Source organism: Pseudophryne corroboree, chromosome 1, assembly GCF_028390025.1.
Source record: "Pseudophryne corroboree isolate aPseCor3 chromosome 1, aPseCor3.hap2, whole genome shotgun sequence".
Lineage (NCBI taxonomy): Eukaryota > Metazoa > Chordata > Amphibia > Anura > Myobatrachidae > Pseudophryne > Pseudophryne corroboree.
This window is the reverse complement of record NC_086444.1, coordinates 535,908,267-535,927,123: the sequence shown is the minus strand read 5'-3', so window position 1 is coordinate 535,927,123 and position 18,857 is coordinate 535,908,267. Positions and strand designations below refer to the sequence as shown.

Sequence of the window (18,857 nt, the reverse complement as noted above, 5' to 3'; positions counted from 1 at the left end):
AGGTGCGTGTCCTTTTATACAATGTTCCAAAAACAGTACAATGGGGAATGTAAGATCTTCTTCCATTGGTCTAGGGGCGGGACAGATTCAGTACACCGTGGGTCGTTGGTCAGTTCGAACACTGGGCGATGCCTAATCTTAGGATGTGATTACAGTTGTTTGCCTCTGAGCTCCCGCCTAAAGATCAGTTCAAACTGACCACAGTATCATACAAGAATATACATGAATCCGGTGTCACTAATAACTTGTTGTCGCAATATGTGACAATATCCTCACAACCACCGGATTACTACTTATGTGACCCTGAACAATTTGATCCCACACACGGTATCCATATGCAATCCCATCCCAGTATTACATGTATGGCTGGATATCTAATGAAACAATACCTTTATATATATATATATATATATATATATATATATATAAAGCAAAAAACCAGCGCCACTTGTGATACTCAATAATATAAATAAACTGTCACCCTTGATGAAGTCCTGACGGACAAAACGCGTTGGTTACTCTGATTGCTCCCTAGACTGACTTCCACACTTAAGTTAAGAACTTATTTTATGTATTTTATGAATTTTTTGACTCTTCATTTTTAGATATTTTTAATCTTCCTACTACTTGAATTGGATTTTAAACTAATGTGTTTCATTATTTTTTTCTGACTTTCAACTAGTAATTTGTGTCTTATATAGAATACATTTATATATCTTTAAATCATAATACATTTAACATATCACTATTAATTCAAATATCAATGTCTGGTCTGTATTATATTGAATATCACTTAAGATGCACACAAAATTCTGGTATGTGCAGGGGTGCAGGAATCTGCTTTTCTTTAGCAATTGTATGGTATCCGGCTTCTTGTTTGTTATACTGTAGTTCAGAGACCATGACAGCATAGAATCAATGGGATTATCACTAAATCTCAATTATTCATGCTAACAATTGAGGCAAGCATTGGTATTTGCACATCCAAGCAGTCAATCTTCCATGAATAAAAGAATATCACATTTTATGACACAATGCCTGTTTGGGACAGAACAATCTGATATGTTTATGACACTATTTGATTTGTATTTCTGGATGTAACACGTTTGAGTGTATGTAAGAAATATTTGTTATTGTGTTACAGTATGATATTTATTAACAAATGCGTCTTCTACCGTATCGTAGACGCATCCATTAGTAAATGCCATAGTGTATTCTAAATATCAAAATATGCAATTTGACTTTGACAGTTGGTTGGATGTGAGATGATTATATCCAGTATTGATGATTTCCTCATTCCACAAAATGTCGGTGGCATCAGTTGTTCTGGTTGGTTGTTGTTTTTGCTTTAAAGATTGTGACCAGGCTAACGTTGATTAAAATAAAAAAGCATGCAAATTCATAGTGTTGGATTCAATAAGCCTTGTAACTTCAATTACCTTAAAGCAGTGCCAGGGGCTATTCAATTGCAGCCCACAGACTGCACTTAACGCAGACTCCTGAGACTTAAACAGAAATTCCCAATAAGTAGGGCTTTCTGCCCATATTGCCGATGCCACAAATGTGTTAACCCATATCTCTAGGCAATTATCCTGGTATTTATTATCTCTTTTTTATATAGCGTACACATATTCTGCAACACTGTCCAGAGAATATTATAGTCATTCACATCGGTCACTGTCCAAATGTAGCTTACAATCTATGGTTGGGATGTAATGGAGTCCGAGATCACCGGACGTGCTGGGTGCCGGCCGATCTTGGATTTATTTTTTTTGTTTAAAGGTGAAATCACTTACAAGGCAAAACCATGCCTTGTAATTGATTACCCTTTTAAAAAAAATAGTCCAGGATAGGCCGGCATCCCGCACCACCGACAATCTCTGACTCCATTACATCCTGCCGCATATTCCCTACCACATGCACTCACAGATACACACTAGGGTTAATTTCTTGTTGCAATCCAATTAACCTACCAGTATATTTTTGGAGTGTGGGAGGAAACTGGAGTACCCAGTAGAAACACATGCAAGCATGGGGAGAATATACACACTCCATCCGTTCTGCCTGGAATCTATGAGTTAAGGCGCATAAACTGCTGGATGAAAGGGGTTTGGAATTAAATCGCTCCAAGAGTAAAAGTCAGAGGCTACAAAGTCCTTTTTCTCGTGTGATACATATTGAGTCTAATTGAATCTAGCCCACAGCATGGATCTGCCAATTTGTATTTGATAGTTTTTAGCAGATTCATTGTTTTCCTATGTGTGTTGATAAAGCAGACTATAATTTATATATATTTATTTTACAGGAAATAGTTCATCCAAGAACTATGCTGGAAACTATTGGTAAGTGCTTTTGTGTAGCTATGCTGTTTTAAAAGAAAATATTGGTGTGTAAAATCATATTAATTTCTATTTAAAGTAATAACCTGTATCTTTGTGTTTATTTCAAAGCTTGTTTGTCTCACTTCGTATGGGCCTACTAGTTAATAGCTTTATATATATATATCCTACATAATAAAAGGTTAATGCTTCTCCTCACCTCTATGAGGGGAATTCAAGTGTTTTTGCGCCGGTGGGCAAAAGATGGCACCTCCCAGTGCAAATCAACTGTTGGACCCTTCGGGCGTGCAGAGCCACCGGCGCTGACATTACTGTTATGTTGTGTCGTCATTTTGAAGGGCTGGTAACTAATTTTTATATATCTATACATATATATATATATATATATATATATATATATATATATATATATATACACACAAAATGCTCTGCTCCTGGACTTTTCTCTTAATGTATGATTGCCGGCACCTGTGTTGACCAGGTTAATGTATGAGAAACGTTTTTCACCACAGGTGAGAGCAATACACACACACACACACACACACACACACACACACACACACACACACACACACACACACACACACACACACGTTGAGTATCCCTTATTCAAAATCCCACATTTTTGCGTCCCATACCAAGATAATGACATGTATATTGTATGTGTAGATATATTTTATATACAGTATATCATTATCTTAGTATGGGACCCAAAAATGTGGGATTTAGGATAAAGGATACTCAACCTGCATGTATGTATATGAATGTGCATATCTATATGTATATGTAGATATATATATATATATATATATATATATATTAACACACACACACACACACACACACACACACACACACACACACACACACACACACATCCAAAAGTGTATGGGGTAAATGAATTAGCCTACAAACTGCTGCAGGCATCTGCGGGTTTTGGTGCAAGTTTTGCCTTTAAATGATTGCTACTTTAAAACATCAGGCAGACTTGCACGAAACCCGCCAATGCCTGCAGTTTGCAAGATATTACATTTACCCCTATATTTGGCCTGAAGTAAATAATTCATTAGGAAAGCTTTTCTATTGCAGACTACCTGTCTTGTCTTTGGTGTGTTGTTGTCTTTTATACAGTGGTTGACCATAATTAACTTTTGTTGTTAATGACAAATTACTGAAGCGCTGAGTTTGTTCCAAAAGTATACTTTTAGCAGATAAAGTAAAGTTAGTAGCCTAACAGTTATTCCTGTAATAGTAAACATGTGCCTGTGATGAACCTTTGGCCAGATACTCTCTAATAAACTGAATCTAACCATATCTCTGGTTATTCATATGGGTCACAGGCTTACAAACTGGGTAAAGGTGGGTGAGCTGGAGTCTGGGCACCAAATAGGTTTCTCTTCCCAGCTGCTCAGGCTCACTCTTGCTTATATCCTGCCCCCAGCCTCCAGGTTCAGTTTAGTGCGGTGTCTGCAAGGAGCAGGGCACTGTTTCCAGGGTCTGCTTTTAAGCAGCCTCAATTTCTAGCTTGAGGGAGGCCACTGGCGGTGCTGGTAGTGAGGGCCTAGGTTGTCTCCACACCCCTCACAGACCACCAGGGCAGCTTCCAGGCAAAGGAGCTCTACTGCTTGTGTCAGCCATTGCCCTGGTGTCCATGCCAGAAAAGGGAGGCAGGCTTTCCCAGATTGCCCCTACCCCATCCCATGGCATGTTCCCTCACTGCAGAAATCCTGCCACTCCTCCTTTCTCTCCTCCCTTATAGCAGTGCTGAACAGCCATTTTATGTACTGCCTGCCACAGCACCTCTTCAGAGAGACGCATGGGCTTCCTGTATACCTCACTCTCCTGGCCAGGTTATACACTCTGCTCCTTCAGCTGGCTGGTTTGTTGAGCAGTATTTGCCGAGTATTTCATTGCACTAAATGTTCTGTGTGCCTGTAGCAAGTACATAGGAGTTTTTTCTCTTCACGGCCTCCTTATTTCTCAGTTTGTTGTTTATCTTATCTGAATAAATGCTACTGATAACTGGTTGCGCCAGAGTGAACACCATTTTGTCTGTTGGCAAAGTCACTTTCTAGATATCCCCGCTTATTTGTATATTGTGGCACTTTAAATATTCATGGCACTACCCCTTACTAGCACACCACTGTTTGGCAACTTGTGTGCGGGGAATCCTTAGATTTTTATTAACATGTTTTCCAATGGCAAAGCACCCAGGAAAGTGGGCGCTCCTGTGTTGTGTTACTGTAGAACCTGTGCTGAAGTGCTTACTCTTCGGGTTTAGGACCACGATGGTAATGTTGCTGTTATTATCAGCTTGCAACCCCCAAGCACTCTCCCTCTGCAAGTCTACCTACAGGCGTTAGCCAGTTCACCAGTGTTCTACCTGCTCAGAGTGATTCACATACTGCTGCTGCAAAGCCACAAATGATGCAGTCTTTCAGTTAGACAGTGCCAGGTCTGGAACAAGTGTCGACTTCTCTCCAACAGATGCTATGCAAAGACCGCCCGTCCAAGCACAAGCCTACCAGATGGGACAGCTCTACGCCCCTGTCAGGACTCGGAGCTTTCCTCAGATCACAAGGATAATGTCTCCATTACCTCGGATATCATGACCTCCTCTATTCTAGAGGACTATCTACCATAGGTAGATATTGAGACCTTGATCAAAACAGTTAGGTCTACACTTGCGATCAAGGACTCTGGGTAGACACCTAAGTCAGATACACCAGTGTTTAAATGGCAGTACGTGGCTGCTGAGTTCCCTTATTAGGCTCAATGTGCGGCCCTTTTAGCGGAGACGTGGGCTCACCCTAATAAACACTTCCAAGTCTTTAAGGGAATTGCTACTTTTTATCCTCCCTTAAGGATACGATGGATAGGAAGCTGGTGAACTTCTTTAAAGTGATTTTCTGCAATTCTGGAAGACTGTCTCCATTTTGGTGGCCACAGTATGGAATTGTTGTCTATGTGCAACATATAAGAGAAGCAGACTCCTATCTAGATGAGGCAGCCATTGGCACGGGTATTCTAACCTCTAAGGTGTATGCTACTGCTGTGGCAGCCAGGAGAGTCCTCTGGCTTCATACTTGGTGCATCGATGTTGGCTCTAAAATTGCCCTTAATGCTCTCCCTTTTTTGGGGGAGGTTATTTTTGTCCCAGAGTTGGACAAGATTGTGGTTACGGTAGCTGCATCCAAGACTGTTTGGATGCAGTCAGGGATTTTGTAGGATTATAGTCAGGTGTATAATTAACCAGTCATACCAAACAGGTGAAAATGATCATCATTTTCAGATGTAGGTTGAAACACAGTCATTAACTGAAACAGAAACAGCTGTAAAGTAGGCTTAAAACTTGGTCAGGAACAGCCAAACTCTTCTACAAATTCATGTCACGTGTCATACACCATGGCACGACTGAGCACAGCAACAAGGCACAAGGTAGTTCTGTTGCATCAGCAAGGTCTCTCCCAGACAAAGATTTCAAAGCAGACTGGGGTTTCAAGATGTGCTGTTCAAGCTCTTTTGAAGAAGCACAAAGAAACAAGCAACGTTGAGGACCGTAGACGCAGTGGTCGGCCAAGGAAACTTAGTGCATCATGCTTACTTCCTTAAGAAATTGGAAGAGGTCCAGCAGTGCCATAAGCCAGGCAGAAACCAGTGGGACCCAGGTACACCCATTTACTGTCTGGAGATGTCTGGTCAGAAGTGGTCTTCATGGAAGAATTGCAGTCCAAAAAGCCATAACTTTTATGTGGAAACAAGGCCAATCGTCTCAACTATGCATGAATACATAGGAACTGGTGTGCAGAAAAATGGCAGTATGTGTTCTGGACTGATAAGTCAAATTTTAAATATTTGAGGGTAACAGAAGGCAGTTTGTTTGCCAACTAGGCAACAGTGGTGGAGGTTCCTTGCAAGTTTGGGGCTGCATTTCAGCAGATGGAATTTGGGAGTTTGGTCAGGATCAACTGTGCCCTCAATGCTAAGAAATACAGGCAGGTACTTATCCATCATGCAATACCATCAGGGAGGTGTTTGATTGGCTCCAAATTAATTCTGCAGCAGGACGACGACCCCAAACATACACCCATCGGATCTGATTAAAAATTACCCGTTTTGGGCGATAACGCATGTGATGTGGGATAAGTTCCCGGACCAAAGTGTTTTTGTGCTCTGAGGGCATAATACCCAATAAGTGCAATGTATTGGGGTTAATTGGATAGCCCCCTGCAAATCAATTAGCTGTGGAAAATTACCACAGCTAATTGAATACCGCGCTGGGTGTTTGAAACCACAGCTCTGTGGGTAAAATAGCAGAACTGTTTAATTTGTTAAAAAGAAAAATTGCTACTGCAGGAATCCTGTAGATGTCCAGTGGAGACAAACAAATAAATCCAAACATAACTTATTTATGCAGTATAAGTTTCCAGAGCATCTCTAAAGCATAACATGTAGTTCTCCAGTCTGGCATTCAGTAAGTGGATAAGATTTTAAAGGCACTCTAAAGCATTTGGGAGGAAAACCAGTTGTCTCCAGACAGAGGTCTGACAACCTTATTGGTTTTATTTTTTAAACATTTATGTTGATAATTGGGGAATGTAGCACAGTTCGCCGTCCCATTTCAATCACTGTACATATATATATATATATATATATATATACACACACATGCATATGCTGTTTGTTTGTTTTTTTTAAAACAATTATTTTGTAAAAGAAAACCAGTATCCACACAAATATCAATTGGATGGAAACAACATTATTGTATGTTCTGCAATTTTATTTTACAGATACTCATCGTGCCCTGCAGGCAGTAGAACGTCTACAGCCAAAAGTTCGGGAACGTGGGGATATAGCAAATGAAGAAAAGCTATATTTATTGAAATCTGTTCTACAAAGTCCACTCTTTAATCAGATCTTAAACTTTCAGTCTTCATTTCATCAGCTGAGAGAGCAGGTAGAGATAATATACCAGCAAAGTATTTTCTTTGTGTCAAAATAATAATCCTTGTTGAGATATTTAAAAATGTGTCAATTTTATGTTCTTATTTTATCTAGGCATAGCCCTTTCATTGTTACGTGTGTGTGTGTGTGTGTGTGTGTGTGTGTGTGTGTGTTCATTGTTCTAAGTTAAAGGGTTTAAATGATTATTTGTCACTTAGTGACAGGAGACATAGGCGTAGTGGAGTTCATCGCCACTGACAGAAGGTAGGTTAGTAAGCAGAAAGGTTGGCCCAGTTCTCACCCTGCTTAACTCTCTGTATCATTTTGCTATCCTACATATTGTTCTATTCTATCTGAATGATGCTTCAACTGAGCTTTCTCCCTGCCATGCTAATTCACGTGGAATAGGTTTAAAGGTAGTTCAACTTTTTCTTGCCCCTTTTTTTGTTTTACACAAAGATTCAGATTTGTCCACTTACATCTAGCCTCCCTGCGCATTCTAGTCAAGCCATGCCGTAGTGTGACTCTAGCACCGGGCATCTTTAGGTGCGACTTTTTCCATTTGAATGCGTCTTATTCACAAATCAGTGTGAATAGGACGCACAAGCAGCTCTTATGCTTATTAAAATATGCAGCATTCCTACAGTATATTCTCTGTGTGACCGTGGCTGTATCTGCATGCAAAATGGTACATTACAATATTTTCCTAAAAGGAGGATATTATTAAATTTTAGTATTAATGTTATTAACCCCTTCTTCATCAATTCTGATCTCAACCTGAAACTGAGATCTGTCCTGCAAGAGAGCTCTATGCAAGCAGTTCCTTAAAGCTATAGATGATTTGTCTCTGTAAAGCGTGATCCAGCATTAGCCAGTTGCAGGTAACTGAGGATTCCAGGAAGGAAATCGTCTGTACACTATATAAGGGGGAAGGCTTGTTCATTTCCAGTATTGACAGCCCCTTGAAGACATTATTCATTTTATGAAGCTCAATGGTTATTTCATTTATCATTCTGTATGTATCCATATTTATATGCGTAAGTCCTCCCCAAAACATTGACAGTGTCAATAAGGCCAAAGTAATATTTGTTCAATTTTAGGTAAATGTGACACATGCCGGATCATCTGTAACAGAGTTTGCTCAGATTTCTCCTTATGGTTCAAGCTCTATTTCATCAGTACAAAATGAGTCTTATGTGCTGGCCCAGCAGAATGGTAGTCCTTCTAGTTCTGAAGAAACCATTGTACAACCAGTCTGTCCTCAGATCAATGGACAAACCGCAAATGAGGATTTTGACCAAATCATCAAACAGATGGCGCAAGTATGTATTTTGAAATCAATCTGGAAAGAATTTTTATTTTGTATGGAATGGCTATCAAATTTCCTGTCCTGGTGCCATATTGCCCGGGACCTCAGCATGGGAGCATGGAGTATGTCCAGTCCTCTACAATAGAGCCAAATAGGACACCTATCCAGCACTATTGAAAGGGACTGGATAGAGTCTGTTCAATCAGTTCTGACCGTAGGTAGACAACTATAAATATTGTATCATGTGACTGCATCCATATTAACAACAAAAATATATATTTTGTGTGCTCACAGGTACCAGGGGAAACACCAGAATTTTTCTGATGTTCCCACGTGTACCAGTGAGTGAACAAAAATCCAGGCGCAACAGTTAGTGGTTAGATCACCAATTCATCAGTAAATGGCTAAGAATTATACTAATCACCAGGCAATTATACAAGCTGCTCCCACTTAATAGCCTAGTGTTAAACTATAGTCAATATACATACATAAGGTACTTAATAGAGAGCGCTTAAATTCCAATCACATTTATTAGATATATTAAAAAGTAAATATAGATAAAAATAATCACATTTATATACATAAATTATGCATGTATGGCACTTAAAAAAGCTGAAAGACACCTCAATTGATACTGATAAACTGTATGGCTCCAAAGTATTCTTAAAGTTCATAAATGTATAGGCAGTCCATAGCCATATATTATGTATCTTAGTAGGCTAGTTTGGCCAGAATTACTTGATATCCAGTTATTTATATAGCCTAGGAATTCTTTGTGTATAAGGATATATACACTGACTATAGCAAATTTGCTGTTATTGAGAGTCCAGATATTTAAATGGATACAAAAGCTGCAGTCATTAGATCCAAAATATCCTGATGTGTGCACTCACCAGGACCCAGTATTAACCATTTGCCGCTCTACTTCACTTTTATACTGCTGGCGTAGTATGGGGTTTATACAAATTACAGTGACCGGTAAGGTCAGTGCAATGTTTTCAACTCACCTCGCCGCAGGCTGGAACGTGATGCTTCTTATTGAATGGAGCGGCCGACGACTGTGGCTATACACCGCAAGCTGTATCTTTAGCCGGAACAAAGCTGGATATGTGGTCTCAGTCTGCTCGAGCCAGAACAAACCAAATGTGGTAGGACAGCCCCTGGCTGAGATCACCTGTCATACGGCTGTGATGCGCCCGTGTGTAGCTGGATATCTGGAACAGGTGGAGGCCAACAGTCCAAAACAATCAGTTTACTCTCAGCACCAGTGCCAGTTTCCTTAACATGTTTCTCCGTTATAGCATTAGAATGGTTTCTTTTCTGATGAAACCATTCTAATGCTATAACGGAGAAACATGTTAAGGAAACTGGCACTGGTGCTGAGAGTAAACTGATTGTTTTGGACTGTTGGCCTCCACCTGTTCCAGATATCCAGCTACACACGGGCGCATCACAGCCGTATGACAGGTGATCTCAGCCAGGGGCTGTCCTACCACATTTGGTTTGTTCTGGCTCGAGCAGACTGAGACCACATATCCAGCTTTGTTCCGGCTAAAGATACAGCTTGCGGTGTATAGCCACAGTCGTCGGCCGCTCCATTCAATAAGAAGCATCACGTTCCAGCCTGCGGCGAGGTGAGTTGAAAACATTGCACTGACCTTACCGGTCACTGTAATTTGTATAAACCCCATACTACGCCAGCAGTATAAAAGTGAAGTAGAGCGGCAAATGGTTAATACTGGGTCCTGGTGAGTGCACACATCAGGATATTTTGGATCTAATGACTGCAGCTTTTGTATCCATTTAAATATCTGGACTCTCAATAACAGCAAATTTGCTATAGTCAGTGTATATATCCTTATACACAAAGAATTCCTAGGCTATATAAATAACTGGATATCAAGTAATTCTGGCCAAACTAGCCTACTAAGATACATAATATATGGCTATGGACTGCCTATACATTTATGAACTTTAAGAATACTTTGGAGCCATACAGTTTATCAGTATCAATTGAGGTGTCTTTCAGCTTTTTTAAGTGCCATACATGCATAATTTATGTATATAAATGTGATTATTTTTATCTATATTTACTTTTTAATATATCTAATAAATGTGATTGGAATTTAAGCGCTCTTTATCCATATTAACATGCTAATGAAAAGATAATGCAAGTGTGTCTATGAAAAAAAAAAAGGCTGTGAAAGTTCATGCAAAACCTTAGTTTAAAAAGAATGTCCACTGTAAATCTGAATATTTAGAACATATTCTCAACCTAGATATAAAATGTTATGTGTGCTACTGAGCCTATCCTGAATCATGTAGGATCCAATAATGATGTAATTATGAAAAAAAGAAAAGAAAAACAGTTACAGGACATGCAGTTGTGGTGGGTATGGAACTCAGGGTCGACAGTGTCTAGGTCGACACCTATTCAACACTAGAAATAGGTTGACATGAAAAAAGGTTGACATGAGTTTTTCATATTTTTTGGGTGTCGTTTTCTTTGTTAAGTGACCGGGAACCCCAATTAGTGCACCGTGTCCCCTCGCATGGCAAGTGAAGGCAAGGTGCCTTGCTCTGCTACCGCTGCGCTCGGCACAGGTTACCGTTCCCAATCGTAGTCCACATGGATCGTAAAGTATGAAAAAGTTCCAAAAAAAGTGTGAAAAACTTATGTCGACCTTTTTGCACGTCGACCTTGTTCATGTCGTCATAATGGTCATGCCGACCTATTTCTAGTGTCGACATATTCACTGTCGACCTAACGTGTGTCGATCTAAGTGGTGTCGACTCAGAGTCCGGATACCGTTGTGGTGATGGAAACACTCAATGGGGCTTATTCCATCCAAAGTACGTACTGTAATTCCATATGGCATGGGAAAAATGTTTACTATATCATGCTACAAAGAGTTAAAGTTTATAAGCATTTGAATCTGATTCAAGTGGATATATTTTTTCAAACAGACTGATGAGAACATATTTTTAGTGGAGTTTAGTTTGCAACAAAGAATCAATTGGCTTATACTGTATGTGGTCCGTTTTTAAAAGTCAGGTGTATTGATTGTGATGATTCTGTTTGGGAATTATGTGTATATGAGTACTAATGTTTTTTGGGAATTATGTGTATATGAGTTGGGAATTATGTGTATATGAGTACTAATGTTTGTACTCCTACTTTGTGAGGTACTAAAAAAGGATAGATCTAGCTTACTGGTTCCTAAACTACTTAGCAAAAAGTTAGAATGTTTTTGATAAGCAGGCACTCACTGATTTATTTATTTCACTGTATTTGTGTAATATTGACAGGTTGCTCTAGATTACTATTTATAATTGAAGTTGGATCGTAGTCTAATTCAGTGGTTCCCATTTTTTTTGCGTTATGGCATCCTAAAGTATCAGAATTCTTTTCACGGCACACCCAAGCCAAAAGTTTCTTATTGAGAAATCTAGAAAGAAATATTAAATTAAGTAAATTGTGTATATACAGTATGTCATCCTTGGGTTCAATTGTGTGGTGGGGGACAGGATTTGCTTCTGTGTGTCCACATATTTTATGATTGGCAGCCACAAGCTCTGGGTTTGTCTATTACATTGACCATAATTGATTTGAATTGGTCCTACCCAGGGCACCCCTGCAAGTGTCCTGAGGCACCCAGGGTGCCACGGCAAACCATTTGAGAACCACTGGTCTAATTGGGAATTTAGATTTAAGACATCAACAGTGATCACCAACCACCGGCACGCATAGCAGGCATGGCATACAGAACAGTTATTAGTGGCACGCTGAATGTTCACTGTCAGTAATCAGGGTCATTGATGTCATTGATGTTAAAGGGGGCAATACACGGTATTAAGAACTGGGGTATGTAACCTTTTGATCAGGGTCATTTGGGTAGTTTCTGTTGTCATTATGATTTAAAAAGAGTAAACACAGTTGTTTGACAATAAATGGCTTCACCTAACCACTAACCATGAGTGAAAGAAAAGTTTGTGAGTTATCATTCATATTCTCTGACAAATGGCCAGAAAATCACAAATTCTGCTAGGGTATGTAAACTTATGAGCACAACTGTATGTATATGTGTATATATATATATATATATATATATATATATATATATACACACACTGCTCAAAAAAATAAAGGGAACACTAAAATAACACATCCTAGATCTGAATGAATGAAATATTCTTATTAAATACTTTGTTCTTTACATAGATGAATGTGCTGACAACATAATCACACAAAAATTATCAATGGAAATCAAATTTATTAACCCATGGAGGTCTGGATTTGGAGTCACCCTCAAAATTAAAGTGAAAAAACACACTACAGGCTGATCCAACTTTGATGTAATGTCTTTAAAACAAGTCAAAATGAGGCTCAGTAGTGTGTGTGGCCTCCACGTCCCTCTATGACCTCCCTACAACCCACACAAGTGGCTCAGGTAGTGCAGCTCATCCAAGATGGCACATCAATGCGAGCTGTGGCAAGAAGGTTTGCTGTGTCTGTCAGCGTAGTGTCCAGAGCATGGAGACGCTACCAGGAGACAGGCCAGTACATCAGGAGACGTGGAGGAGGCCGTAGGAGGGCAACAACACAGCAGCAGGACCGCTACCTCCGCCTTTGTGCAAGGAGGAACAGGAGGAGCACTGACAGAGCCCTGCAAAATGACCTCCAGCAAGCTACAAATGTGCATGTGTCTACTCAAACAATCAGAAACAGAATCCATGAGGGTGGTATGAGAGCCCGACGCCCACAGGTGGGGGTTGAGCTTACAGCCCAACACCATGCAGGACATTTGGCATTTGCCAGAGAACACCAAGATTGGCAAATTCGCCACTGGCGCCCTGTGCTCTTCACATATGAAAGCAGGTTCTCACTGAGCACATGTGACAGACGTGACAGAGTCTGGAGACGCCAAGGAGAATGTTCTGCTGCCTGCAACATCCTCCAGCATGACCGGTTTGGCAGTGTGTCAGTAATGGTGTGGGGTGGCATTTCTTTGGGGTGCCGCACAGCCCTCCATGTGCTCGCCAGAGGTAGCCTGACTGCCATTAGGTACCGAGATGAGATCCTCAGACACCATGTGAGACCATATGCTGGTGCGGTTGGCCCTGGATTCCTCCTAATGCAAGACAATGCTAGACCTCATGTGGCTGGAGTGTCAGCAGTTCCTGCAAGACGAAGGCATTGATGCTATGGACTGGCCCGCCCGTTCCCCAGACCTGAATCCAAGTGAGCACATCTGGGACATCATGTCTCGCTCCATCCACCAATTCCACGTTGCACCACAGACTGTCCAGGAGTTGGCGGATGCTTTAGTCCAGGTCTGGGAGGAGATCCCTCAGGAGACCATCCGCCACCTCATCAGGTGCATACCCAGGCGTTGTAGGGAGGTCATACAGGCACGAGGAGGCCACAGACACTACTGAGCCTCATTTTGACTTGTTTTAAGGACATTACATCAAAGTTGGATCAGCCTGTAGTGTGTTTTTCCACTTTCATTTTGAGGGTGACTCCAAATCCAGACCTCCATGGGTTAATAAATTTGATTTCCATTGATAATTTTTGTGTGATTTTGTTGTCAGCACATTCAACTATGTAAAGAACAAAGTATTTAATTAGAATATTTCATTCATTCAGATCTAGGATGTGTTATTTTAGTGTTCCCTTTATTTTTTTGAGCAGTGTATATATATATATATATATATATATATATGTATATATGTGTGTGTGTGTGTGTGTGTGTGTATGTGTGTATATATATATATATATATATATATATATATATATATACAGTCTGCTCGGACCGGCACTCCCCCTCCTCAATTTAGCTGCTTTGGTGCCGTCTCAGGAATAGGTAGGTAAATGAAGCATGAAGAAAAGCGGCACTCAAAGTCTGATAAAGAAGTTAAATGTATTTCACACGTAAAAGTGAACCGACGTTTCGGGGACCAAACGCCCCTTTTTCAAGGTGAACAACAATGTGTGTAAGGAAAAAACATACCTTTTTAAAGAAGTAGAAGTGCCCGCCAAAGTGCTCCAAATTACGCCCGCCCGGCCGCTCGAGGTCCGTCTTCCGCTCCGGTGCATTAAGATGACGTCATATTCAATGCGCCCTGCGTGCGCGTCGTTGCTATGGTTACCCGCTGTAATCCTCGGCCGGGCTGCGGCGCTGATTGAAAGAAATATATGTTTTGTGCCATCAAAGATTACAGAACCCACCACCACTAAGACATTAGTATATATAACAATAAGGTGATACTTGGGTGTTATGTACACACCCCCTAATGAATTAAATTACAATAAGTGAAATAGAGGTAAACAATGATAGAAACACTGGTACCCGTGGCTGTCTAAATGATGATACGGTTTGAAAAGACTGAAAGAAAAAATACTATTGCTATAAATATAACAGTGGAACTGTTACCATGGGCAACCCTGCACACTAGAGGGGTTGAAGGGTCTGTAAGGGTGGTGATCTCGCCCTTTGTTGGACCGGCTATATAGTCCCCAGGTATCACCTTGATTGCTGTCAGGGAGAACAATGTTATACATGGGTGACGTCAATAGGGAAGTGTATACTTTGGATGAAGTCACTGGAAAGTGAGGACAATCACGTAAATAGGACCCTTGCTGATAGTTATTAATACTGTGTTATATGTTGTAGTTACTGAAAAATGTTCCAATTCAGTCTCTCGTTCAAACCTTGGGGGTTGGTAGTATTCAGTTCAAAAATCCATTTGGTTTCCAAACGTAAGAGTTTGCCGTCTCTGTCTCCCCCTCTTATATGTTTGGGAACATGATCTATGATCATGTGTCTCAGATCGTTCAAAGAATGTTTAGCCATCGCAAAGTGTCTTGCCACCGGCTGGTCTGACTCTTTGCCTGCCAGAGCTTGCTTGATGGCCGACCGGTGGAGAGCCATTCTTTCCCTGAGAGTCCTGATAGACTTGCCCACATAGTGGAGACCGCAAGGGCATTTAATGAGGTAGACTATGTGAGTGGTGGTGCATGTGAGTACATGGTTAATTTTGTATGTTTTGTCTCGGTGGGGATTACCAAAATTAGATCCTATTATCATGTTTTCACACGTAGTGCATTTGATGCATTTATAGCACCCGGGCTGTCTGGTCAGGAAGGTGGTTGAAGACTGTTCTTGTTGTTGGAAACCCGTGATGTCTGTGTGGACTATTACGTCCTTGATGTTTTTGCCCCTTGAAAAACACATCATTGGTCGCGTTCCTCTGAGCGACGATAGCGACTGATCCGAGGAGATAATGGGCCATAGGGCTCTAGTCGCTCTCTGTACTACCGGACTTGTGGTATTGAACCTAGAGATAAAAGGTATAGCTTGACTTTTAGTGCGTTTGCTGGGTTGGAGGAGGGTCTCTCTGGGCAATTGCATCACCTCCTGCTTGTGTTTTGCAAGGAGTTGCCGATTATAACCTCGTTCCCTAAATTTTTGAACCATCTTATCAAGCTCTTCTTCCAGCTTATCTCGATTGCTGATCAGACGTGATACCCTGATCATCTGAGAGCGAGGCAGACCATTCTTGAGGGCTTTCGGATGGTGGCTGTTGGCTCTCAACAGGGTATTTCTGTCCGTTGGTTTCGTGTAGACCCCTGTTTGGAGTGTGCCCTCTGTGATGGAGATCTGTACGTCCAGGTAGTGGATGGAACTTGTGCTGGTTTGGTAGGTGTATTTAACTCCTTCTGGTCTAGAGTTGGTAAGATGCATCAACTGGTCAAAACTTTCCAATCCTCCTGTCCACAGGAGGAAGAGGTCATCTATATATCGGGAAAAAAATAGAATATGTTGACTGACTGCTTGTTTTTGAAAGAACACCTTCTCTTCTTCCTCAAACATATAAATGTTTGCAAATGATGGGGAGACATTGCTCCCCATCGCGCACCCTACTCTTTGGCGATAAAATTTGCCATTAAATAAAAAGAAATTTTTTTCCAGGGTCATACGGAGGAGGTTCATGAACAGTGGAATTTCCAGTTTGTCCATGTGTTCTTTTTTCAGAAAGGCTTCCATAGCTGTTAATCCTGCCTCATGTGGTATGTTAGTATATAGACTAACAACAAATTAGGATCTAATTTTGGTAATCCCCACCGAGACAAAACATACAAAATTAACCATGTACTCACATGCACCACCACTCACATAGTCTACCTCATTAAATGCCCTTGCGGTCTCCACTATGTGGGCAAGTCTATCAGGACTCTCAGGGAAAGAATGGCTCTCCACCGGTCGGCCATCAAGCAAGCTCTGGCAGGCAAAGAGTCAGACCAGCCGGTGGCAAGACACTTTGCGATGGCTAAACATTCTTTGAACGATCTGAGACACATGATCATAGATCATGTTCCCAAACATATCAGAGGGGGAGACAGAGACGGCAAACTCTTACGTTTGGAAACCAAATGGATTTTTGAACTGAATACTACCAACCCCCAAGGTTTGAACGAGAGACTGAATTGGAACATTTTTCAGTAACTACAACATATAACACAGTATTAATAACTATCAGCAAGGGTCCTATTTACGTGATTGTCCTCACTTTCCAGTGACTTCATCCAAAGTATACACTTCCCTATTGACGTCACCCATGTATAACATTGTTCTCCCTGACAGCAATCAAGGTGATACCTGGGGACTATATAGCCGGTCCAACAAAGGGCGAGATCACCACCCTTACAGACCCTTCAACCCCTCTAGTGTGCAGGGTTGCCCATGGTAACAGTTCCACTGTTATATTTATAGCAATAGTATTTTTTCTTTCAGTCTTTTCAAACCGTATCATCATTTAGACAGCCACGGGTACCAGTGTTTCTATCATTGTTTACCTCTATTTCACTTATTGTAATTTAATTCATTAGGGGGTGTGTACATAACACCCAAGTATCACCTTATTGTTATATATACTAATGTCTTAGTGGTGGTGGGTTCTGTAATCTTTGATGGCACAAAACATATATTTCTTTCAATCAGCGCCGCAGCCCGGCCGAGGATTACAGCGGGTAACCATAGCAACGACGCGCACGCAGGGCGCATTGAATATGACGTCATCTTAATGCACCGGAGCGGAAGACGGACCTCGAGCGGCCGGGCGGGCGTAATTTGGAGCACTTTGGCGGGCACTTCTACTTCTTTAAAAGGTATGTTTTTTCCTTACACACATTGTTGTTCACCTTGAAAAAGGGGCGTTTGGTCCCCGAAACGTCGGTTCACTTTTACGTGTGAAATACATTTAACTTCTTTATCAGACTTTGAGTGCCGCTTTTCTTCATGCTTCATTTATATATATATATATATATATATATATACATATATATATATATATGTGTATATATATATATATATATATGTGTGTATATATATATATATATGTGTGTGTGTGTGTGTGTGTGTATATATATATATATATATATATATATACACAGTGGGGATTGAAAGTTTGTGCACCCCAGGCAAAAATTCATTTTAATGTGCAAAAAGAAGCCAAGGAAAGATGGAAAAATCTCCAAAAGGCATCAAATTACAGATTAGACATTCTTATAACATGTCAAAAAAAGTTTGATTTTATTTCCATCATTTACACTTTCAAAAGAACAGAAAACAAAAAATGGCATCTGCAAAAGTTTGGGCACCCTGCAGAATTAATACCTTGTACTGCCCCCTTTGGCAAGTATCATAGCTTGTAAACGCTTTTTGTAGCCAGCCAAGAGTCTTTCAATTCTTGTTTGAGGTATCTTCGCCCATTCTTCCTTACAAAAGTCTTCCAGTTCTTTGAGATTCCTGGGCTGTCTGTGACGCACTGCTCTTTTAAGGTCTATCCATAGATTTTCAATTATGTTGGCTGTGTGCTCCTGTAGTGTCTGTCAGGCAGCACACGGCACAGATACAATGTAGCGCCTCTGCGCTCCATTGTAGCCAATGGTGGGAACTTTGCGGTCAGCGGTGAGGTTACTTTCGGTCAACCGCTGACTGCAAAGTTCCCACCATTGGCTACAATGGAGCGGATAGGCGCTACATTGTATCTGTGCCGTGTGCTGCCTGACAGACACTACAGGAGCACACAGCCAATCAGGAGAGTGCCACGACGTGGCGCTCCCTGATTGGCTGAAGGGACCCTCTTTGACAGGAGTCAGGGGGGGGTCCTGGCAGTCGGGGAAAGGGCTCCCATGTGTAAACATGGGACCCCTTTCAGTGCGTGGTCGGGTTTCCGTTTTATTTTTTTGCCAAGTACGT

General features: G+C 41.0%; 1 protein-coding gene across 13 annotated transcripts in view; it reads left to right on the top strand.

Annotated features, from left to right (window-relative positions):
- The window catches only part of MPDZ (multiple PDZ domain crumbs cell polarity complex component), a 333,366-nt gene that overhangs the window by 44,632 nt on the left and 269,877 nt on the right, over positions 1-18,857 (top strand). For all 13 annotated transcript variants that reach the window (XM_063914044.1, XM_063914045.1, XM_063914055.1 and 10 more), the window contains exons 2-4: positions 2,306-2,342; positions 7,130-7,296; positions 8,384-8,605. In XM_063914044.1, coding sequence (XP_063770114.1) covers positions 2,327-2,342; positions 7,130-7,296; positions 8,384-8,605 — 405 coding nt within the window. In that variant the 5' untranslated portion in view covers positions 2,306-2,326. The remainder of the gene's footprint in view (positions 1-2,305; positions 2,343-7,129; positions 7,297-8,383; positions 8,606-18,857) is intronic.